Source organism: Callorhinchus milii, unplaced genomic scaffold, assembly GCF_018977255.1.
Source record: "Callorhinchus milii isolate IMCB2004 unplaced genomic scaffold, IMCB_Cmil_1.0 Scaffold672, whole genome shotgun sequence".
Lineage (NCBI taxonomy): Eukaryota > Metazoa > Chordata > Chondrichthyes > Chimaeriformes > Callorhinchidae > Callorhinchus > Callorhinchus milii.
In genome coordinates, this window is record NW_024705413.1 from 3,043 (window position 1) to 29,377 (window position 26,335).

At 43.9% G+C, this 26,335-nt stretch overlaps 2 protein-coding genes across 2 annotated transcripts; both read right to left on the reverse strand.

Moving 5' to 3' along the window:
• Positions 1 to 7,108: 7,108 nt before the first annotated feature.
• On the reverse strand, positions 7,109 to 11,701 carry LOC121852273 (lamprin 0.9-like). Its single transcript, XM_042346366.1, is given in 7 exon segments — positions 7,109 to 7,143; positions 7,364 to 7,438; positions 9,086 to 9,099; positions 9,101 to 9,140; positions 9,804 to 9,938; positions 10,800 to 10,859; positions 11,641 to 11,701. Coding segments are annotated over 7 exon segments (420 nt in total).
• Positions 11,702 to 20,537: 8,836 nt separating this feature from the next.
• Positions 20,538 to 25,090, reverse strand: LOC121852274 (lamprin 0.9-like). The gene is made up of 6 exons (XM_042346367.1): positions 25,030 to 25,090; positions 24,189 to 24,248; positions 23,192 to 23,326; positions 22,469 to 22,528; positions 20,761 to 20,835; positions 20,538 to 20,572 (listed from the first exon to the last, which is right to left on the reverse strand). Exons 1-6 carry the CDS (start codon positions 25,088 to 25,090, stop codon positions 20,538 to 20,540), a joined length of 426 nt encoding a protein of 141 aa, XP_042202301.1.
• Between the last annotated feature and the right edge of the window lie 1,245 nt (positions 25,091 to 26,335).

Consider the following 26,335-nt stretch of genomic DNA (forward strand, 5'->3'; position numbering starts at 1 on the left):
GGTAAGACGCACTGAGCGAGGGTAGCACTTTTTCAGAAGTGACGTGCCCACAAATGATTGGCTAATGAAGTGGCTTAACACGTGTAAAACTGTAGCAGCAGCCACTCGAACGGATGTTTCTTAATGCGGAGGGAAAAACTAGAGAACCTGGATAAAAAAAATCCACGACCACGGGGAGAACATGCAAACTCCAAATATACAGGCATTAGGGTCGAGATCGAGCCCACGATTTCCTGTGTACAAGGCGAGGTAGTTAACAGCTTGCCACATACATACACCGATTCAGATGAATTCTGACACACACGCACATAGAGCATACACAGACATATACATGCAATATATATTCGCATGCGCTTTGTACATTAATTAGACCAAAGCTCCCCCGTATAGCCTTAACAGATTGTGGGGCAAGTGTGTTAGCGAGCACTTGTCGGCCACATCGCACACGAGGGAGTTTGTGGCCAACACTTCCGACCGCTTTGTCTCCACCAGTGGCAACGTTTTTATAGTGCACATCACTAATTAAAACATACACATGAACACACCAACGCATATATACAGTACGGTCATATTTCCAAATGCACACACGTAAAGTATATTCACACGACAAAGACACGCAGTCCTATTTTCTCTGAATCCACAACATTTACAACACCAGCGAGTGCCGAAGTAATTAATACGTTTCGTTTGCGTGACAAACCCGTTAACGTATTCTGTCGGTTGGTGGTGGGTTAACGAGACATTCATATTTCTTCTTGGTTCTTTTTGGTAAAGTCGCGTGGAAGGAAATAATAAAATAAAATAAATTCTCACGACGTTTCGGCCACAACGCAAGCAGCCGTCTATAGGTGGAGAACAGGTCTGTCGAGAAGGCAGAATCTGAATGAGACATTCATATTCAAGGGATCTAACCCCCAAAACAGACTTTATTATTTGGACTGAATGTTAAACCGAACAAAGCTGGGGATTTTGTTTCAGTCCATCGGTGCCCAGTAGTATTCGTCTTGCCCTGCATCTTGCTGCCGTTGCGTTCTCGGTGTGTAATTGACAGGGTCGGTCGCGTGCTCCGTCACGTGACGCAAAACGGCGACTCGGGGATTGGCTCCTGAGCCGCACGTGCACGTGTATAGGCCACGCCCAGACAGGCACCTGCACGGATTCATGCTCTAGCGGTTTGGCTGCAGAGACCCATACAAAATTACTGGACATCATTGACACTCATTAATATTGTCAAATTAGAATATCTCAATAAAAAGCAATGCTGACTGTTGATTTTATTGAGTAGTGACATCTGTTGGGTCGTTCTTGTGTTCCGGCATTAATCAGATTTCACCCTTTTCCCCCTGTGATGCAAGGGAGGCTTGGAAGGCATAATGAATGATGAATATATGCGCTCATAGTCGATTCTGGGCATTTGAATGTGCAGCTCTGGCGATTTTTGGCAGCGGCGGTCTCAAAATGGTTGACTATGTACACTGGCAAAATAATTTCAACATACTGTCCATCCACAAAGCACCTCTTTGCTTGATTCAGTCTATGGGAGGATTGAGCAGCGTGATGTTGCTTGGCGTTTGGGCCGATGTGGTGTCTCTTGGCAACTTGCAGGGACGAGATCTGAACTTTCGGTGTTTATTTTTGTGTAATTGGCTGGGCCTCGTTTTTTGGCCCCAAAGTGTTTCAAAACTAAAAGGCGTCCGAGATCCCCCTCAATGGCCGCCTTTGTTGAATTACGTTCACAAGCATCAATAACTTCTTTGTTGTTGGTCAATCGGAGGTGAATGCAGGCGTATACAGTAATCGGAAGGTGATTAATACATTATGGTTTGTGAACAAACAAAAAACAGGCCATTATTCGGGTTAATTTTTTTTTATTTTATGTATTTTCAGTTTTAAATCCTTTATATTAAGTTCACTTGCTTGCTTGCTTGCGCGCTTACGACCGTGCAAATCTTTCGGTCGTTTTTTAACCCACTTACCGTTATCCAATCGAGCTGACATTTTGCACACAGACTCGTTGTGCGTGACAATTTATTTTCGTGAAAATTTTTCCATAACTTTACACTTTTTAGGATTTTTTTTATATATTTAATTACCAATTGCTTAATGGTGGCAGGCAATCATCTGACCCATAGGTGGCAGCCATCTCAAGCCAGAGGACGAGAGGACTCTAGCCGCCACGAATATAAAGGATTTATAGTGAGAAACTTTGTTTTTACGGGTTAATTTTTCATTTTAAACTGCACAGAATGGCCGCCCTGTATCCTCGGACTTGGAATTCAGATTAATGCGTTGATGGTACAGAATACTTTCATTGTTGATTCAGATAATGAAAAGGGTGTTTATGTATTCGTTATCAGAACACTATTATTTGTCTCACACTATTATTTGTCTCATTTCCTTGAGCTGTGATCTGTGATAGCCAGGTTGCTCAGTCGGTCTTACTTGATATGTAAAATGGTTAATGTTTTAGATACAAAAGTGACTCAGGAGAGTACTTTTGAATAAAGTGTTAGCAATTGACATTTTGCTTGAACGCCTTATTATTTATATATTTGTGTATGTAAAAACGCCGCGGTCCCTAAACTGTGGAATCGGCTCGCACAAAAACAGGCGCCACGTGTCTCAGGCGCCATTGACGTACTTCTCGACCCGTTAATCGAACCGTTGTTTTCAAAACTTTTTTAAATAAGTTTATTTCTACCCCACGCCGACATTTCCATTGTGTGGTTTAGCATGATGACTTTGGGCAGCAGAGAACACAGGAAAACTCGTAGTAAAAACATTTCTTTGAAACTGATTTTGTATTTGGTTTCTTGTTCTTCCCAGCATCCTGCGATTTGTATGGTTGGCTACCTACCGTCTGAAGAAGTTTAAAATACACACGTACATAGGGCAGTGTCTCATCGTCACAATCTATTGGTCCGAATGGTGGGGGCATCTATGAACGTAGCAAAAATAATAATCGACCACACAACCGTGGAAGTAACCGGGATCCTTTGTCTTTGACGACAGCTATGGACCCACACTGAACCGCGCTCGGAAGCAAGCACGGGAGACGCTCGGCGTACACGTCGTTCCATGAATAGAAAATGTCAAAGAATCGCCAAACTGCGACCGTGGTGAAGCACCAAACCGTCAAACCCATAGCCGAAGAGTTGCACCTTCCACTCCACACCCTGGCGGTATTGCTGCAATCCGTACAGCAGCTACTGCTGCCATGGAATAATTGAAAAACCTTGACATTCAACTAAGACATCATCTGTACAAACTGTTGCTTCCAATCTCCCCCATGCCTCCCATGATGTACGAAAGAAGATATTGACTTAAAGCTTTCGTGACTGCAGAAATTAATATTTGCATCTTTCGGTAAAGTCACGTAGATAAGTTAAATTAATAAAAAATAAAACTACGTTTCCATCGCAACACAAGTGGTCGTCATCAGGCGGAGAGAAAAAAATTCACGTAGATAGGTTCAAATTGATAAAAAATAAAATAGTTTTTGTTTATTTAATTTAATTTGAACCTATCTCCGTGACTTTACCGAAAGACCCAAAGAATATACGATAGAAGAATCATGATTTGAACCTATCTCCGTGACTTTACCGAAAGACCCAAAGAATATACGATAGAAGAATCATGATTCCAAGGGCAGAGGTCCCGTAGTGGGTGTCTTCCTCTTTCTGGTTCCTTCAATTTTGCCTAACATAATTTACATTTTACTTTTGTCCATCCTCATGTGTGTCCGGATAGTGCAAGTTTCCTTCTCATTACTGCCTGCATCATCAATTCGTCTTCTTTTATGCGCGATCCTTTTCTTACTTCGACATTGGTTACTCTATGGCTCCAGTAGCAATATATTGCAAATGCCAATAGAATCAGAATCTTTATTTAGACTAGAGGAATGGATCAGCTATGAAGCTCTTTTTCACATAAGTCCAATAAGGGTGGATCAGCATATTACCTAAAGTTAGAGACTACAGGCGTGAAGCCTCAGTGCTGGTCTCCCAGCATATCACCATAATGGCAGTATGTTAACTACCTTGCCTGGTATACAGGAGGATGTGGGTTCGATCCCGACTCTTAACGACTGTATATTTGAAGTTTGCATGTTCTGCCCGTGCTTGCATGGATTTTTCTCTGATTCCTCTGGTTTTTCCCTTTCATAGAATTCTTGTGAAGCTAATGTGCTGTGTGGCTATGCTGAATCTGTACAAGCTGTATCTGTAATTCAAGCCGTAACAATTTAACTGCACTGAAGATTCTGGGTGACCAGGTGTCTGGCAGGTTAATCTCTTTTATATGTGAATGGACTAGAAGGTAAACAGTTTACTACTGTGTACGATTTCATACTTTGGTTGCTTTGGTTAACGATTGGGTCATGTGAGAGTTGGTGTGTAACAATGTACTTCACGCACCCGTTTGCATGCACATACACGGTAGTTGGTTTATGACGCAATGGCACGCGTAAGGGCAGTGAGTACAGATTTTTATTTTAATCCGGAACACAAGAAGGACGTTTCACAGAACATACCCACCCAAGTCGCGTCGGATCAATCCAGAACTTAACAACCTTCATCAAACTATCCAACAGACACCTGTCCCATCTCATCGGCCGAGGAATTCAATCGTTAAGCCACTCGTAACTTAACATCCGTTATCCACAGTGAATTGCCGGCCAATGAAATCATAATCGTGAATGACAAAACCACGACAGCTGTTAATGACACTTGGCGTGAGCAGACACACACAATCCGGTGTCGAAAATTTTCGACCGACCACTATCAAACGTTTTGGGGCCAAAGTCAACCAGATCTTTGACCCACAATGATCTCTAATTCTTGGAGGAGGATTTGGAGGTGTCCTCACTTCACGACCGGTTAAAACAAAACTCTGGAGCTGACAAGAGCTAAGTAACGATAGGTGTATACTCAGTGCAGTGGGAGGGGGGCACACACAGAGATGGGGGAGGGGGCGTTTGGAACCCAGATATCATTCGTATATATATTCATCTGTGAATCAAACTCCCATTGGCATTGCACCCACCATCCCAATCCAGCTGATTTATTTTTGGTTTCTGTCCAGTCGAACAGTCGATTCCTAAGTCCCATTATGATTAAAATGTTAATATCTTTTCTTTAACAGCTTTCATCACAGACTAATTTCAGCCACCAAATTTATTTACTCCCCCAAATTTCAGAATCGGAATCCGTGTGCGTGCTTCCCTCGCCACCAGATTTTAGTTTTTTACGATTAATGTCAGGGTTCTTTTTAAAATATATATATATTTTGCTATTCGTGGTAGATTTTGTTTTCCAGGTCGTGTTCATTCATCGTCATTTGTGTTAATGCCGAGAAGTTCAGAAAAACATTATGGACAGATGCCGGCAAACCCGCCCACCCACTTGCATCACGACACTCTCACACGATGACACACTCACGCACTCAAGGGTCCGAATGGCGTAACTTGCAGGAAATTGACATGGGAGTAGGGGTCAGGAACTTAACGAACGGCAAAAAGATAGCATTGCACCGATGATGAAAATTTGTCTAAGAGTCAAGGGCTTGGGTAGGATGGGTGGGTCAGTCGGAATGAGTGAGCAGGTATGGGAGGGGAGTAGGTGGTGAACCTATGCTCCCTTTGGTGGGTGGTGGTTGACGGAGGCTGTCCATAACCTTCATCAAGTCACTTCTTCACCAGAGTCTGGAGTCACTTCCTCAGTCACCACTTTTGTTTGAAGAGACTGCAGAAGGGACGCAGGGCTGGGCACAGACGCGCACGCATCACAGATCATTAAATTGCACTCAACAAACGTAATCTGCCTTCATGGCCAGCATTATAAATAATCAATTTGTGGGTTAGGCCTACACAAAGATCAGACCAAATCTGTATCTCTAAGAATCCTATAAGAACTCTTTACCACTGGAGCTATAAACTTTTACATCATCTAGATTGATAACTCATTTCTTTAGACCAGCTTTTTGTGTTCAGTTGGTTGTCCTCCCACACTTCCGATGAGCGCAGTTGGCTACGTACGGCGCCAAAGAAGTTTAACATATACATAATACGTGTCCCCTCCCCTCCTTCCACAACCCCGATCATACACTCTAACAATTTCTCACTGAAATCGACTCGGGTTTAGCCCAGAGTTTCTAGTTCCCACGTGGGGTGAAAATAATTGCACTTCCTTTTAAAAGAACAAGCCATGCTTGTGTCTGGGGGATGGGTGAGGCATAATGATAAAGGCGTCGGGGCCTGGGGAATAAAACTCCGCATACAGAGGAGGAATTCGTGAACCACGAACTTTCCAGATGATCTAAGGAAATTAAACATCGCGTCAAATAAGTTCAGAAGGCAGCACGAACTTTTAACGCCGCAAATGCGGGCATGGGCCAACTAGTGCCAAGAATAATGGAACACATTTGCATGGAATAGTTACCTGGTGTGGCAAGTCAACGATCGCCCAGCAATTCTCCTGTCACTGTACACGGACATACAAACACCCACGACACATTTAGACAACAGCAACAACAGCCCCTGTCGAATCACCACTAAATGATGGTGACGTCACAATGGTGCTTTGCAAGGCTAGTGCACGTTGACTGGGTCAGGTGATGTGTGGCAGGTCATGGTTACAAACCGAGCTGCTATGTACTGACTGAGATGACTTGCAGATGTTCTCATCACTGTGTTAACTTACCACATTTTATCATCCATGTGGTTGCTCTGGTCATTGTTGTGAGCGTTACCCCTATTGTTGTCGTTGGGGGACAATAACCTTCATGTGTTCTCTAATCCACGTGTCCCTCCACTGTGTCGAGGAATGTGCATCTCTACACTTTTAATCGCTTTGCCACAAATCCACCCAGAAGCTTCAATACTCTATTTTGGAAGGTTATATTCGGTTCGGGAGGTTTGGCTATTATTTTCTCAAGTTTGAGGATCTCTGCATAGGTCTGGTTTTTGTAAGTCTATGGATGTCTGGGAACAGTTATGGGTCTCTCGAGAAGTGTTTTGGGAGTCTGGGTAGGTGTATGAGTCTCTGTCTTAGTGTACGGGTCTCTGCATGAGCCTATGGTGTCTCTGCGACCTTCACTTACCGGTGACGACCTAGATGGCACCAACAAAAGGCGCCAACGGGGCAGCTGCATACACAGCACATATCGCAGTCAAAGGTTAACGGAGATTCACGTGCGTGTTACAATATAATATTGACCACAACAGACTTTGTTGAGAGTAAATGACGCATCCAACAGTCAACGAGCACAGTCCTTAATACACGCATTAAACACACACTCCGTAGCTGTATAAACGAAGGAACATTTATGCGCCGGGAATTTGCCGGCGGGAAAGAGAAACCCTCACCGATTTTGCCTTTCACCGCGTGAGGAGCCACCACACCAGCGCCAATGCCGAGGGGGTAGCCGAGTCCGCCGAGGGCTGCAAACAACACACACAGGATGGAGGGTTAAATGGTGGTTAAACATTAAACCTCGCCCAGCTACACTCCCTCCGCACGTTTCGAATTAGCACGGTTTGCAACGTACGGGTGTGATAGTTGTTCTAACATACACACGCTCGCAGCGGCTTTTGGCTGGCCATCGAACAAAGACCGTCACCGCATCATCGCGCGGCCCTTTCAGATGCACTCTTGCGGCCATTTGCAACGCTCTTCCGATATTAGGAAGCCACTGGAGGCATGGTAATTTTACATCATCTAGATTGAAAACTGATTTCTTGCGAACTGCTTCTCGTCTTTAGTTGTCCTTCCTCCACACCTCCGATTAGCACAGTTGGCTAGGTACGTGTTTTGTGTTTTGACTTAAAACTGCAGGAATTCATATTCTTGGTTATTTCGGTAAAATCACGTAGATATAAAAAAATATGAAAACGAAAAGTAAATTTAATTAAATTACGAGGTTTCGATCACAACACAAGCGATCGTCATTGCTTGTGTTGTGATCGAAACGTCATTTTTATTCCACAAAATACTCATGGCCCAACTACCGTCTTGTCATCGGTTGCTGTTGCTTTAACCTCGGACAAACTACCGGTTAGGTTTCATTATAAAACAACAACAGTGGTTGTTGAAATTAATGATATCGATGATGATCGTTAAAGATTAGACTATTTAAATCCCCATACACCACCGACGCAACATTCCCGAACGTTTGAGCCTTTGCGTTTTGAAGCGAAAATATTCCGCACAAATAGAACCGGTCGCTACTGAATTAACGTGGCAATAACTTTACATAACCAATTATACAGCCCTTGACACCCGGTCCATGCTTGGCGGTTTGTCGCCCAATCTAAGAGCTATCCAGGCTCTAGATCTGCTTAACTTCTGAGATATGATTTCATTGGGGAAATGCAGTTCTGCATCTCTTCACCCGGAAATATGAAATGGGCTTGGCACAATTTTTGCCGATCGCCAGATTGCGTGCGGTGGAGGGGAACTGTGAGAAGTGACTCCCACCTCGTGAACTCCTACGTTCGGCATTGAAAATTAGACCGGATAAATCAAATATCCTGTATAGCTCACCTCTCATTGAGGCACCTGCCACCAGTGGCAGTTGTATTGCTGCACCTTCATCCATGATGAGAATAAGAATAGGATTTGGCGTCCTCTGGTCTAACACTGTGTTTGAGACTAAGCTCTAAAGAAAGCTTTCTCTGGTGTGGACCAATCAGTTTCAAAGACAATGCATCATATATTTTCAGAACATGTTTTTTGTTTGTATTTTCACCACAAGAACATGTGGTTAATGCAGACATAATTCCTTGCAAAAGGTTTAAGTTTGGTGTTTTAACATCTTAACATCTGTTTTGTTGCCAGAAAAAATGGGAAAACCTATTCTTCAGAATAGGATTTATCCTTATTCCTATACATACATTTTTCCACTCCCCTCTACCGTAATAGATTCAATATTGACTGCAATCATGGCAAACCAATTTTGCTCGTGACTCACGTTCATCTTTGGGTGTCGTGGTGATGGTGTTAGTAGGGGAGGGGATTTAAGATTTAATTCAAACAATTAGGTAGGGGTGGGGGGCACATGCAAGGGCATGCACGTGCAGCATACCCACCGCGGTGATAGGGGTGCATGGTATCCGAGCCCACCATAAGGGTGAACGAGCTCAGCTGCTAGGGAAAGACAGTTCTGTGTTTAATGGGCGGGGGGAAGAGATTCGATGTGAGGTTGACAGGGGATTGATGTGAAACGGTGGTTGAGATGTTAACTACCTCGCCTGGTATAGAGGAGGTCATGGGTTCGATTCCGACCCAGACGATGCATGTTGTATATTTGGAGTTTGTGTGTTCTCCCCCGTGGTGGTCACATGGGGGTTTTATTTCACCTCCACATTTAGAAACATGCGTTCAGAGTGTTTGCCTGATTTAATTTTCCACATTTCGTTGGGCTATCGTTTGTGGCCAGGTCGCTTCTGAAAAATAGCTGCATATCTTAGTGGGTCTACCAACCGCTCTGCTTTGACTGGTCCAGATGGGTCGAGTGGGCGTGGCTGTCCGAAGAGGGCGGGTGCTGATGTTCGTTTAGAGAGCAGCTGAGCCTAACTGACCAGGTGGCTCCGCCATAGAGCTGAGCAGCTCGCAATCATGAAGTTGAGAGTTAAAATCTTGGTTGATGGCTAAAACAAGTACACTTAGTAGGGAAGATCAACAGTGGTTTGTCGTGTGAATCAAATCTCCCCTTGCCATGGGAGTGTGGAATTTCCAATGCTAATTTGACCATGACTTGTTTTGTACGGGTGGTCGAGTGTGTGGCATAGTGTATGGATCTGTTACCAGCATGGTGCGTGTAGGCACCTCCAAGGGCCGCTCCGTGATAGCCGAGACCACCATAGCCCAGACCACCATAGCCCAGACCTCCATAGCCCAGACCTCCATAGCCCAGACCTCCATAGCCCAGGCCTCCATAGCCTAGGCCTCCATAGCCCAGGCCTCCATAGCCCAGGCCTCCTATAATAGCGAGAGGGAATAGAATGGAGAATGTGGGTTCAGGCTCTATCATGCGTTGCATATAGATGTATATAGAACAGGATTATTCGTGAGACTGATGTGAGTAAAATGGGCCAACGCTTTACCCACTATAAGTTGTCCACGGGTTAACGATGAGACATCGGGAGGTAGGGAGACACATTGTAAAAAAAACACGTTCAAATGCGTACACAAATGAGAGTTTATGTGCATGTAAGAATGTGTGTTTGTGAGCATGTGTGAGTGGGTGCATGAAAATGTGAGTGAGTATTAGGATGTGAGCGACTATGTACGCGTGAGAATATGAGCGTGCGTGTTGGCCTGTGGCCACATTTAAACAATTAAGATTCTGCCGACTGCTGAACTATGCTGCCTGCTGGCCTATGCTTTCATTTCTTTGAATGGTCCCTCCTTTATATGGGTTGTGTGTGTGTGTTTTTAACATGTCGCCATTTTTTTCAAGTTACAGGTTTTTATTTATTTAATTGGAGGTCACTTATTTGGGCTTTCTCATCATGCCCCGTCATCCACATGTCTATTTAGATTTTAGACCATGCAACACGTTAACTAAAATCGCCTTAGAGCAATATAATATACGATATGACTGTCACTATGTTGAACATCTTTCGCACCCTTCATAGCCAACCGTGTTAATCGAGGTTCGAGCCATCATAACCGCACTAATTGGGCACTCCATTCATTCACATTTTTCCAATGCACTGGCAACAGCACTGTTTAGACCGTTTCGCATTGTGATTCAGTGAGTGAGTGTAGTGGCGCTGAGTTGTAATGAATCTCACTCACCCACAGGGTGGCCCAGGAATCCCGTAGATACAGTGCTCACAGTCTGCTTGCCAACGACAGCTGTGGCAAGGCAGAGACACGCACGCAACACAAATAGACACAGAGACAAAAACAATCCCCTTCATTGCCTGCATAGCATGTTAGGGCAAGTGCTGTTAGAAGGCATAACAGCCTTGGTCTCCCCACTGGTGATGTCCATACACTGACCCCTACAATTATTTTTAATGATGAGTGAAAGAAAGGCCCAGGACCAGTTCAAATATTCTCCACCGTTATTAGTTGTGAGTGGGAATCGAACTTAGGTCACCGGTTTATAGCACAGTGCGCTACACACTACACCACATTGCTCCCACAAGGATTCCCCCTATAGCCTTAAACTGTTGGGGCAAGTGTTGTTCACGAGTAGTAATTATTTAGGTAAGTAACGGCACACAAGCGGGTAAATGACCAGCACCACAGAAATCAAAAAGGTTAAGACAGCCATAGAAGCATACACACGGACACACAAATAGATGCACAGACTTAATCTTTTTTTTATTTTACCATGTAAGGTCGACTGAGCTATGTAGCTCTTTTTCAGAAGCGACCTGGTCACGATTGATAGCTTAACAAAGTGGCTGATGTGGAAATGTATAGCAGCAGCCAAACACTCTAAACACATGTTTCTGAATGTGGAGGGGGAAATTAGAGAACCTGGATAAAAATCCTCACCACCACACAGACTCGCACAGAGACATCCATAGACACTCAAAGTCAGACGCAGTCTCGCACTCACAGAGATCCACAGATAGACACACAAAAATACAGACTCACACTCACACAGAGATTCCATCCAACTTACGCGTCGCAGTGGCGAGGTGAAAGAGGGCGAGGACGAGGAGAGCTTGAATAGCGGCGGCCATTTTGCTTTCGGGGTTTTCTGCTTTCGCTGTCGACGACAAGAAAGAAGGGCTTGAGTTGAGGCTGATGAAGCTTCACTTCGGAGTGACGAGCCTGGAGTTTGAGCCCCAGCTTTTAAAGGCAGCAACCAGGGGATGGCTTGGCTTTGACCCAGCCAAGACAAGACCTAGCCTCAATAGCTCCAGTGTAGCGCTGGCAAACGACAAAAGCAAACAACCGCGTCTATTTCCTGTCAAAATACGGGAGGCATTGAAGCCTCTCCAAATATTTATGGGGTTTTGGGTTTTTTTTACTTCAGTTTCAGTACATTTCCACTCGATACCACTAAATGTTTCATTTGCCTCGATATTAAACTCAAACTAAATTATTATTTTTTACCAGGTAAGGTCCACTGATAATATGGCTCTTTTTCAGAAGCAACCTGGCCATCACAAATGATAGTACAACGAAGTGGCTGATGAAGCGGTCTACAGGGTACGGTGGTGGAGGCGAAGGCTGAGAGACGACGGATAATGAGAAAGGATGAACGATGCTGTGGACGACGCAAGTATGGGATTGAGGTGACGCAAATCGAGGTATTATTGTTTTAGGAAATCATCCAAATTGAATGAGACCAGCAGGGGACGTGGACAAGAATGTGTGTATGAATGATTTGGAGCTTTCGTGACTGCAGGAACTGTGACTTTACTGAAAAAACCAAAGCGTGTGTATGTATGTTGAACTTCTTCTGCACCGTACGTTTGAAAACGTGCTAATTAGAGGTGCGAGGGAAGGACAATCAACTAAACACGAAAAGCAGTTCTCTAGAAATTGGTTATCAATCGAGATTTAAGAGCGCACAGCTCCCAGTGCTTTCCTAGTATCGGAATAGTGTTCCAGACGGCTGCAGAAGCAAGCATGCCTCTGTTGCCGGCTGCTGTTATTTCGTATCTTTTTCACCCTTTTATATAGTAATCTATTTAATTTCATTGATCTTAATATTAGTTTTGCACTAGTTTTTAGGGGGGGGTGGGTTTGCTTTTAACCATTCAACTCACAACCTGACTTGGCCTTCTGTAACCGCCACCACGCACAACCTGTTTTTCCTGGCCACCGTTCATCACGCATAAGCACACATTCTGTGTATATGTACACATACTTTTATAAGCTTATATTTACTTTCACATTTAAAAAAAGTTTATTTTTTATTTTTTCAGGTAAGACGCACTGAGCGATGGGTAGCACTTTTTCAGAAGTGACGTGCCACAAATGATTGGCTAATGAAGTGGCTTAACACGTGTAAAACTGTAGCAGCAGCCACTCGAAACGCATGTTTCTTAATGCGGAGGGAAAAACTAGAGAACCTGGATAAAAAAAATCCACGACCACGGGGAGAACATGCAAACTCCAAATATACAGGCATTAGGGTCGAGATCGAGCCCACGATTTCCTGTGTACAAGGCGAGGTAGTTAACAGCTTGCCACATACATACACCGATTCAGATGAATTCTGACACACACGCACATAGAGCCAGTCCCTCCAGAAAAACGCGATTATGCGATCGCAAGATTCCACGCAAAATCAGCCAAAGTCCGCATATTTATGCGGGGCGCGCGTTTTTCAAATACGCCGCACTTTCGCCGCATAAATTGCAGATTTCCGCGCGCAAAATATGCGGGCTTGCATGATTTCATAATCCCCGCATTTTCGTTGCAAAAAGTCACATATATCTTAGCAGAAAGTTGAAAAATGTTGCGTTTACTTCACACAAGCGCAGCCATTTCCCCTGTTGCCATGGAACGTTATTAAGTGACGTCACTCATTACAGTTGTAAGATTGCACTTTTTTGTTAGTAGTATGTAAATTTACATTACTGTAAGACTGTACTGTTACTGTATTGCTTACGTTACTGTGCACTGAAAACACTTATTTTAACAGAAGATGTCTGTTTTGTATAGCTACCTCTGTAAAACAGGAAGCACACATTTTATTTTTAATATTTTATTTATTCATTTTTACAGAAGTTGTAGCATATTCATTTTGTAAAGCTACAGAACTTGTTCGACTCAATGTTTTGTAAGTTTGAGCCATCTGTTTGTTAAGGTCTGAAATAAAACAAGATGAGAACTTAAATATTCCCAGAACTTTCTGTGATGTAGTATGCTTGCTTATCATAGGAAGTAATAAGAAATGACTCTTTACATTAAAGTAGTAGACTAGTGAATAGGGTGTTGGGGAATCACTTTTTTTTCTCTTTTTCATCAAACCGCAGTTTTTGCAAGTTCCCGCAATTTTTGCAAGTTCCCGCAATTTAATCGCATAAAATTGCATAAATATCCCGCATATTCCATCGCATTTTTTAAGAAAACGTGCCGCATAATCAACGATTTTTGCCCGCAACAATCACCAAAAAACTCCGCGTTTTTCTGGAGGGACTGATAGAGCATACACAGACATATACATGCAAATATATATTCGCATGAGCTTTGTACATTAATTAGACAAAGCTCCCCCGTATAGCCTTAACAGATTGTTGGGGCAAGTGCTGTTAGCCAGCACTTGTCGGCCCACATCGCACACGAGGGAGTTTGTGGCCAACACTTCCGACCGCCTTTGTCTCCACCAGTGGCAACGTTTTTATAGTGCACATCACTAATTAAAACATACACATGAACACACCAACGCATATATACAGTACGGTCATATTTCCAAATGCACACACGTAAAGTATATTCACACGACAAAGACACGCAGTCCTATTTTCTCTGAATCCACAACATTTACAACACCAGCGAGTGCCGAAGTAACTTAATACGTTTCGTTTGCGTGACAAACCTGTTAACGTATTCTGTCGGCTGGTGGTGGGTTAACGAGACATTCATATTTCTTCTTGGTTCTTTTGGTAAAGTCGCGTGGAAGGAAAATAATAAAATAAAATAAATTCTCACGACGTTTCGGCCACAACGCAAGCAGCCGTCTATAGGTGGAGAACAGGTCTGTCGAGAAGGCAGAATCTGAATGAGACATTCATATTCAAGGGATCTAACCCCCAAAACAGACTTTATTATTTGGACTGAATGTTAAACCGAACAAAGCTGGGGATTTTGTTTCAGTCCATCGGTGCCCAGTAGTATTTGTCTTGCCCTGCATCTTGCTGCCGTTGCGTTCTCGGTGTGTAATTGACAGGGTCGGTCGCGTGCTCCGTCACGTGACGCAAAACGGCGACTCGGGGATTGGCTCCTGAGCCGCACGTGCACGTGTATAGGCCACGCCCAGACAGGCACCTGCACGGATTCATGCTCTAGCGGTTTGGCTGCAGAGACCCATACAAAATTACTGGACATCATTGACACTCATTAATATTGTCAAATTAGAATATCTCAATAAAAAGCAATGCTGACTGTTGATTTTATTGAGTAGTGACATCTGTTGGGTCGTTCTTGTGTTCCGGCATTAATCAGATTTCACCCTTTCCCCCTGTGATGCAAGGGAGGCTTGGAAGGCATAATGAATGATGAATATATGCGCTCATAGTCGATTCTGGGCATTTGAATGTGCAGCTCTGGCGATTTTTGACAGCGGCGGTCTCAAAATGGTTGACTATGTACACTGCAAAATAATTTCAACATACTGTCCATCCACAAAGCACCTCTTTGCTTGATTCAGTCTATGGGAGGATTGAGCAGCGTGATGTTGCTTGGCGTTTGGGCCGATGTGGTGTCTCTTGGCAACTTGCAGGGACGAGATCTGAACTTTCGGTGTTTATTTTTGTGTAATTGGCTGGGCCTCGTTTTTTGGCCCCCAAAGTGTTTCAAAACTAAAAGGCGTCCGAGATCCCCCTCAATGGCCGCCTTTGTTGAATTACGTTCACAAGCATCAATAACTTCTTTGTTGTTGGTCAATCGGAGGTGAATGCAGGCGTATACAGTAATCGGAAGGTGATTAATACATTATGGTTTGTGAACAAACAAACAAAACAGAGGCCATTCGATTGTTAAATGTTTTTTATTTTTTCAGTTTTCATTTTTAAAATGCGCAGAATGGCCGCCCTGTATCCTCGGACTTGAAATTCAGATTAATGCGTTGATAGGTACAGAATACTTTCATTGTTGATTCAGATAATGAAAAGGGTAGTTTATGTATTCGTTATCAGAACACTATTATTTGTCTCACACTATTATTTGTCTCATTTCCTTGAGCTGTGATCTGTGATAGCCAGGTTGCTCAGTCGGTTTTACTTGATAATGTAAAAATTGTTAATGTTTTAGATACAAAAGTGACTCAGGAGAGTACTTTTGAATAAAGTGTTAGCAATTGACATTTTGCTTGAACGCCTTATTATTTATATATTTGTGTATGTAAAAAACGCCGCGGTCCCTAAACTGTGGAATCGGCTCGCACAAAAACAGGCGCCACGTGTCTCAGGCGCCATTGACGTACTTCTCGACCGTTAATCGAACCGTTGAATAAAACCGTTGTTTTCAAAACACTTTTAAAATAAGTTGATTTCTTCCCCACGCCGACATCTTTCCATTGTGTGGTTTAGCATGATGGCTTTGGGCAGCAAGGAACACAGGAAAACGCGTAGTAAAAACATTTCTTTAAAACTGATTTTGTATTTGGTTTCTTGTTCTTCCCAGCATCCTGGGATTTGTATGGTTGGCTACCTACCGTCTGAAAGAAGTTCAACATACACAGGTACATAGGGCAGTGTCTCATCGTCACAATCTATTGGTCCGAATGGTGGGGGCATCTATGAACGTAGCAAAAAAATAATCGACCACACAACCGTGGAAGTAACCGGGATCCTTTGTCATTGACGACAGCTATGGACCCACACTGAACCGCGCTTGGAAGCAAGCACGGGAGACTCTCGGCGTACACGTCGTTCCATGAATAGAAAATGTCAAAGAATCGCCAAACTGCGACCGTGGTGAAGCACCAAACCGTCAAACCCATAGCCGAAGAGTTGCACCTTCTACTCCACACCCTGGCGGTATCGCTGCAATCCGTACAGCAGCTACTGCTGCCATGGAATAATTGAAAAACCTTGACATTCAACTAAGACATAATCTGTACAAACTGTTGCTTCCAATCTCCCCCACGCCTCCCATGATGTACGAAAAAGATATTGACTTAAAGCTTTCGTGACTTCAGAAATTCATATTATTTGCATCTTTCGGTAAAGTCACATAGATAAGTTAAATTAATAAAAATAAAACTACGTTTCCATCGCAACACAAGTGGTCGTCATCAGGCGGAGAGAAATCAAATTCACGTAGATAGGTTCAAATTGATAAAAATAAAAGTTTTTTGTTTATTTAATTTGATCCATGACCAGAGGTCCCGTAGTGGGTGTCTTCCTCTTTCTGGTTCCTTCAATTTTGCCTAACATAATTTACATTTTTCTTTTGTCCATCCTCATGTGTGTCCGGATAGTGCAAGTTTCCTTCTCATTACTGCCTGCATCATCAATTCGTCTTCTTTTATGCGCGATCCTTTTCTTACTTCGACATTGGTTACTATATGGCTCCAGTTTAGACGCAGTATCCTGTAGCAATATATTGCAAATGCCAATAGAATCAGAATCTTTATTTAGACTAGAGGAATGGATCAGCTATGAAGCTCTTTTTCACATAAGTCCAATAAGGGCAGATCAGCATATTACCTAAAGTTAGAGACTACAGGCGTGAAGCCTCAGTGCTGGTCTCCCAGCATATCGCCATAATGGCAGTATGTTAACTACCTTGCATGGTATACAGGGGCATGTGGGTTCGATCCCGACTCTAAACGACTGTATATTTGAAGTTTGCATGTTCTGCCCGTGCTTGCGTGGATTTTTCTCTGATTCCTCTGGTTTTTCCCTTTCATAGAATTCTTGTGAAGCTAATGTGCTGTGTGGCTATGCTGAATCTGTCGAAGCTGTATCTGTAATTCAAGACGTAACAATTTAACTGCACTGAAGATTCTGGGTGACCAGGTGTCTGGCAGGTTAATCTCTTTTATATGTGAATGGACTAGAAGGTAAACAGTTTACTACTGTGTACGATTTCCATACTTTGGTTGCTTTGGTTAACGATTGGGTCATGTGAAAGTTGGTGTGTAACAATGTACTCCACGCACCCGTTTGCATGCACATACACGGTAGTTGGTTTATGACGCAATGGCGCGCGTAAGGGCAGTGAGTACAGATTTTTATTTTAATCCGGAACACAAGAAGGACGTTTCACAGAACATACCCACCCAAGTCGCGTCGGATCAATCCCGAATAAACAACCTTCATCAAACTATCCAACAGACACCTGTCCCATCTCATCGGCCGAGGAATTCAATCGTTAAGCCACTCGTAACTTAACATCCGTTATCCACAGTGAATTGCCGGCCAATGAAATCATAATCGTGAATGACAAAACCACGACAGCTGTTAATGACACTTGGCGTGAGCAGACACACATAATCCGGTGTCGAAAATGTTCGATCGACCACTATCAAACGTTTTGGGGCCAAAGTCAACCAGATCTTTGACCCACAATGATCTCGAATTCTTGGAGGAGGATTTGGAGGTGTCCTCACTTCACGACCGGTTAAAACAAAACTCTGGAGCTGACAAGTGCTAAGTAACGATAGGTGTATACTCAGTGCAGTGGGAGGGGGGCACACACAGAGATGGGGAGGGGCGTTTGTAACCCAGATATCATTCGTGTATTTATATTAATCTGTGAATCAAACTCCCATTGGCGTTGCACCCACCATCCCAATCCAGCTGATTTATTTTTGGTTTCTGTCCAGTCGAACAGTCGATTCCTAAGTCCCATTATGATTAAAATGTTAATATATTTTCTTTAACAGATTTCATCACAGACTAATTTCAGCCACCAAATTGATTTACTCCCCCAAATTTCAGAATCGGAATCCGTGTGCGTGCTTCCATCGCCACCAGATATATTTGTTTTACGATTAATGTCAGGGTTCGTTTTAAAAAAAGAATATATATATTTTTTGCTATTCGTGGTAGATTTTGTTTTCCAGGTCGTGTTCATTCATCGTCATTTGTGTTAATGCCGAGAAGTTCAGAAAAACATTATGGACAGACGCCGGCAAACCTGCCCACCCACTTGCATCACGACACTCACTCTGTCACACGATGACACACTCATGCACGCAAGGGTCCGAATGGCGTAATTTGCAGGAAATTGGCATAGGAGTAGGGGGTGAGGAACTTAATGAACGGCGAAAAGATAGTATTGCACCGATGATGAGAATTTGTGTAAGAGTCAAGGGCTTGGGTAGGATGGGTGGGTCAGTCGGTATGAATGGGCAGGTATGGGAGGGGAGTAGGTGGTGAACCTATGCTCCCTTTGGTGGGTGGTGGTTGGCGGAGGCTGTCCATAACCTTCCTCAAGTCACTTCTTCACCGGAGTCTTGAGTCACTTCTGCAGGCACCACTTCTGTTTGAAGTGACTGCAGATGGGACGCAGGGCTGGGCACAGACGCGCACGCATCACAGATCATTAAATTGCACTCAGCAAACGTAGTCTGCCTTCATAGCCAGTATTATAAATCATCAATCTGTGGGTTAGGCCCACACAAAGATCGGACCAAACCTGTATCTCTAAGAATATTTTAAGAACCCTTCACCACTGGAGCTATAAACTTTAAAATCATCTATATTTATAACGCATTTCTTTAAAACAGCTTTTTGTGTTCAGTTGGTTGTCCTTCCACGCTTCCGATGAGCGCGGTTGGCTACGTACGGCGCCAAAGAAGTTCAACATATACATAATACGTGTCCCCTCCCCTCCTTCCACAACCCCGATCATACACTCTAACAATTTCTCACTGAAATCGACTCGGGTTTAGCCCAGAATTTGCTAGTTCCCACGTGGGGTGAAAAATAATTGCCACTTCCTTTTAAAAGAACAAGCCATGCTTGTGTCTGGGGGATGGGTGAGGCATAATGATAAAGGCGTCGGGCCTGGGGAATAAAACTCCGCATACAGAGGAGGAATTCGTGAACCATGAACTTTCCAGATGATCTAAGGAAATTAAAACATCGCGTCAAATAAGTTCAGAAGGCAGCACGAACTTTTAACGCCGCAAATGCGGGCATGGGCCAACTAGTGCCAAGAATAATGGAACACATTTGCATGGAATAGTTACCTGGTGTGGCAAGTCAACGATCGCCCAGCAATTCTCCTGTCACTGTACACGGACATACAAACACACCCACGACACATTTAGACAACAGCAACAACAGCCCCTGTCGAATCACCACTAAAATGATGGTGACGTCACAATGGTGCTTTGCAAGGCTAAGTGCACGTTGACTGGGTCAGGTGATATGTGGAAGGCACTTGATGCTGGCAGGTCATGGTTACAAACCGAGCTGCTATATCCTGACTGACTGAGATGACTTGCAGATGTTCTCATCACTGTGTTAACTTACCACATTTTATCATCCATGTGGTTGCTCTGGTCATTGTTGTGAGCGTTACCCTCTATTGTTGTCGTTCGGGGACAATAACCTTCATGTGTTCTCTAATCCACGTGTCCCTCCACTGTGTCGAGGAATGTGCATCTCTACACTTTTAATCGCTTTGCCACAAATCCACCCAGAAGCTTCAATACTCTATTTTGGAAGGTTATACTCGGTTCGGGAGGTTTGGCTATTATTTTCTCAAGTTTGAGGATCTCTGCATAGGTCTGAGTTTTTGTAAGTCTATGGATGTCTGGGAACAGTTATGGGTCTCTCGAGAAGTGTTTTGGGAGTCTGGGTAGGTGTATGAGTCTCTGTCTTAGTGTACGGGTCTCTGCATGAGCCTATGGTGTCTCTGCGACCTTCACTTACCGGTGACGACCTAGATGGCACCAACAAAAGGCGCCAACGGGGCAGCTGCATACACAGCACATATCGCAGTACAAAGGTTAACGGAGATTCACGTTTGAGAGTAAATGACGCATCCAACAGTCAACGAGCACAGTCCTTAATACACGCATTAAACAACACTCCGTAGCTGAGCTGTATAAACGAAGGAACATTTATGCGCCGGGAATTTGCCGGCGGGAAAGAGAAACCCTCACCGATTTTGCCTTTCACCGCGTGAGGAGCCACCACACCAGCGCCAATGCCGAGGGGGTAGCCGAGTCCGCCGAGGGCTGCAAACAACACACACAGGATGGAGGGTTAAATGGTGGTTAAACATTAAACCTCGCCCAGCACGTTTCGAATTAGCACGGTTTGCAACGTACGGGTGTGATAGTTGTTCTAACATACACACGCTCGCAGCGGCTTTTGGCTGGCCATCGAACAAAGACCGTCACCGCATCATCGCGCGGCCCTTTCAGATGCACTCTTGCGGCCATTTGCAACGCTCTTCCGATATTAGGAAGTCACTGGAGGCATGGTAATTTTACATCATCTAGATTGAAAACTGATTTCTTGCGAACTGCTTCTCGTCTTTAGTTGTCCTTCCTCCACACCTCCGATTAGCACAGTTGGCTAGGTACGTGTTTTGTGTTTTGACTTAAAACTGCAGGAATTCATATTCTTGGTTATTTCGGTAAAATCACGTAGATATAAAAAAATATGAAAACGAAAAGTAAATTTAATTAAATTACGAGGTTTCGATCACAACACAAGCGATCGTCATTGCTTGTGTTGTGATCGAAACGTCATTTTTATTCCACAAAATACTCATGGCCCAACTACCGTCTTGTCATCGGTTGCTGTTGCTTTAACCTCGGACAAACTACCGGTTAGGTTTCATTATAAAACAACAACAGTGGTTGTTGAAATTAATGATATCGATGATGATCGTTAAAGATTAGACTATTTAAATCCCCATACACCACCGACGCAACATTCCCGAACGTTTGAGCCTTTGCGTTTTGAAGCGAAAATATTCCGCACAAATAGAACCGGTCGCTACTGAATTAACGTGGCAATAACTTTACATAACCAATTATACCAGCCCTTGACACCCGGTCCATGCTTGGCGGTTTGTGGCCCAATCTAAGAGCTATCCAGGCTCTAGATCTGCTTAACTTCTGAGATATGATTTCATTGGGGAAATGCAGTTCTGCATCTCTTCACCCGGAAATATGAAATGGGCTTGGCACAATTTTTGCCGATCGCCAGATTGCGTGCGGTGGAGGGGAACTGTGAGAAGTGACTCCCACCTCCGTGAACTCCTACGTTCCGGCATTGAAAATTAGACCGGATAAATCAAATATCCTGTATAGCTCACCTCTCATTGAGGCACCTGCCACCAGTGGCAGTTGTATTGCTGCACCTTCATCCATGATGAGAATAAGAATAGGATTTGGCGTCCTCTGGTCTAACACTGTGTTTGAGACTAAGCTCTAAAGAAAGCTTTCTCTGGTGTGGACCAATCAGTTTCAAAGACAATGTATCATATATTTTCAGAACATGTTTTTTGTTTGTATTTTCACCACAAGAACATGTGGTTAATGCAGACATAATTCCTTGCAAAAGGTTTAAGTTTGGTGTTTTAACATCTTAACATCTGTTTTGTTGCCAGAAAAAATGGGAAAACCTATTCTTCAGAATAGGATTTATCCTTATTCCTATACATACATTTTTCCACTCCCCTCTACCGTAATAGATTCAATATTGACTGCAATCATGGCAAACCAATTTTGCTCGTGACTCACGTTCATCTTTGGGTGTCGTGGTGATGGTGTTAGTAGGGGAGGGGATTTAAAGATTTAATTCAAACAATTAGGTAGGGGTGGGGGACACATGCAAGGGCATGCACGTGCAGCATACCCACCGCGGTGATAGGGGGTGCATGGTATCCGAGCCCACCATAAGGGTGAACGAGCTCAGCTGCTAGGGAAAGACAGTTCTGTGTTTAATGGGCGGGGGGAAGAGATTCGATGTGAGGTTGACAGGGGATTGATGTGAAACGGTGGTTGAGATGTTAACTACCTCGCCTGGTATAGAGGAGGTCATGGGTTCGATTCCGACCCAGACGATGCATGTTGTATATTTGGAGTTTGTGTGTTCTCCCCCGTGGTGGTCACATGGGGGTTTTATTTCACCTCCACATTTAGAAACATGCGTTCAGAGTGTTTGCCTGATTTAATTTTCCACATTTCGTTGGGCTATCGTTTGTGGCCAGGTCGCTTCTGAAAAATAGCTGCATATCTTAGTGGGTCTACCAACCGCTCTGCTTTGACTGGTCCAGATGGGTCGAGTGGGCGTGGCTGTCCGAAGAGGGCGGGTGCTGATGTTCGTTTAGAGAGCAGCTGAGCCTAACTGACCAGGTGGCTCCGCCATAGAGCTGAGCAGCTCGCAATCATGAAGTTGAGAGTTAAAATCTTGGTTGATGGCTAAAACAAGTACACTTAGTAGGGAAGATCAACAGTGGTTTGTCGTGTGAATCAAATCTCCCCTTGCCATGGGAGTGTGGAATTTCCAATGCTAATTTGACCATGACTTGTTTTGTACGGGTGGTCGAGTGTGTGGCATAGTGTATGGATCTGTTACCAGCATGGTGCGTGTAGGCACCTCCAAGGGCCGCTCCGTGATAGCCGAGACCACCATAGCCCAGACCACCATAGCCCAGACCTCCATAGCCCAGACCTCCATAGCCCAGACCTCCATAGCCCAGGCCTCCATAGCCTAGGCCTCCATAGCCCAGGCCTCCATAGCCCAGGCCTCCTATAATAGCGAGAGGGAATAGAATGGAGAATGTGGGTTCAGGCTCTATCATGCGTTGCATATAGATGTATATAGAACAGGATTATTCGTGAGACTGATGTGAGTAAAATGGGCCAACGCTTTACCCACTATAAGTTGTCCACGGGTTAACGATGAGACATCGGGAGGTAGGGAGACACATTGTAAAAAAAACACGTTCAAATGCGTACACAAATGAGAGTTTATGTGCATGTAAGAATGTGTGTTTGTGAGCATGTGTGAGTGGGTGCATGAAAATGTGAGTGAGTATTAGGATGTGAGCGACTATGTACGCGTGAGAATATGAGCGTGCGTGTTGGCCTGTGGCCACATTTAAACAATTAAGATTCTGCCGACTGCTGAACTATGCTGCCTGCTGGCCTATGCTTTCATTTCTTTGAATGGTCCCTCCTTTATATGGGTTGTGTGTGTGTGTTTTTAACATGTCGCCATTTTTTTCAAGTTACAGGTTTTTATTTATTTAATTGGAGGTCACTTATTTGGGCTTTCTCATCATGCCCCGTCATCCACATGTCTATTTAGATTTTAGACCATGCAACACGTTAACTAAAATCGCCTTAGAGCAATATAATATACGATATGACTGTCACTATGTTGAACATCTTTCGCACCCTTCATAGCCAACCGTGTTAATCGAAGGTTCGAGCCATCATAACCGCACTAATTGGGCACTCCATTCATTCACATTTTTCCAATGCACTGGCAACAGCACTGTTTAGACCGTTTCGCATTGTGATTCAGTGAGTGAGTGTAGTGGCGCTGAGTTGTAATGAATCTCACTCACCCACAGGGTGGCCCAGGAATCCCGTAGATACAGTGCTCACAGTCTGCTTGCCAACGACAGCTGTGGCAAGGCAGAGACACGCACGCAACACAAATAGACACAGAGACAAAAACAATCCCCTTCATTGCCTGCATAGCATGTTAGGGCAAGTGCTGTTAGAAGGCATAACAGCCTTGGTCTCCCCACTGGTGATGTCCATACACTGACCCCTACAATTATTTTTAATGATGAGTGAAAGAAAGGCCCAGGACCAGTTCAAATATTCTCCACCGTTATTAGTTGTGAGTGGGAATCGAACTTAGGTCACCGGTTTATAGCACAGTGCGCTACACACTACACCACATTGCTCCCACAAGGATTCCCCCTATAGCCTTAAACTGTTGGGGCAAGTGTTGTTCACGAGTAGTAATTATTTAGGTAAGTAACGGCACACAAGCGGGTAAATGACCAGCACCACAGAAATCAAAAAGGTTAAGACAGCCATAGAAGCATACACACGGACACACAAATAGATGCACAGACTTAATCTTTTTTTTATTTTACCATGTAAGGTCGACTGAGCTATGTAGCTCTTTTTCAGAAGCGACCTGGTCACGATTGATAGCTTAACAAAGTGGCTGATGTGGAAATGTATAGCAGCAGCCAAACACTCTAAACACATGTTTCTGAATGTGGAGGGGAAAATTAGAGAACCTGGATAAAAATCCTCACCACCACACAGACTCGCACAGAGACATCCATAGACACTCAAAGTCAGACGCAGTCTCGCACTCACAGAGATCCACAGATAGACACACAAAAATACAGACTCACACTCACACAGAGATTCCATCCAACTTACGCGTCGCAGTGGCGAGGTGAAAGAGGGCGAGGACGAGGAGAGCTTGAATAGCGGCGGCCATTTTGCTTTCGGGGTTTTCTGCTTTCGCTGTCGACGACAAGAAAGAAGGGCTTGAGTTGAGGCTGATGAAGCTTCACTTCGGAGTGACGAGCCTGGAGTTTGAGCCCCAGCTTTTAAAGGCAGCAACCAGGGGATGGCTTGGCTTTGACCCAGCCAAGACAAGACCTAGCCTCAATAGCTCCAGTGTAGCGCTGGCAAACGACAAAAGCAAACAACCGCGTCTATTTCCTGTCAAAATACGGGAGGCATTGAAGCCTCTCCAAATATTGATGGGGTTTTGGGTTTTTTTTACTTCAGTTTCAGTACATTTCCACTCGATACCACTAAATGTTTCATTTGCCTCGATATTAAACTCAAACTAAATTATTATTTTTTACCAGGTAAGGTCCACTGATAATATGGCTCTTTTTCAGAAGCAACCTGGCCATCACAAATGATAGTACAACGAAGTGGCTGATGAAGCGGTCTACAGGGTACGGTGGTGGAGGCGACGGCTGAGAGACGACGGATAATGAGAAAGGATGAACGATGCTGTGGACGACGCAAGTATGGGATTGAGGTGACGCAAATCGGGGAGCGGTATTCATAAAGTGATGAAGTCTTGGCGAAACGATGCAAAAGGGGGAGATGTGAATCGAGGTATTATTGTTTTAGGAAATCATCCAAATTGAATGAGACCAGCAGGGGACGTGGACAAGAATGTGTGTATGAATGATTTGGAGCTTTCGTGACTGCAGGAACTGTGACTTTACTGAAAAAACCAAAGCGTGTGTATGTATGTTGAACTTCTTCTGCACCGTACGTTTGAAAACGTGCTAATTAGAGGTGCGAGGGAAGGACAATCAACTAAACACGAAAAGCAGTTCTCTAGAAATTGTTATCAATCGAGATTTAAGAGCGCACAGCTCCCAGTGCTTTCCTAGTATCGGAATAGTGTTCCAGACGGCTGCAGAAGCAAGCATGCCTCTGTTGCCGGCTGCTGTATTTCGTATATTTTTCACCCTTTTATATAGTAATCTATTTCATTTCATTGATCTTAATATTAGTTTTGCACTAGTTTTTAGGGGGGGTGGGTTTGCTTTTAACCATTCAACTCACAACCTGACTTGGCCTTCTGTAACCGCCACCACGCACAACCTGTTTTTCCTGGCCACCGTTCATCACGCATAAACACACATTCTGTGTATATGTACACATACTTTTATAAGCTTATATTTACTTTCACATTTAAAAAAAGTTTATTTTT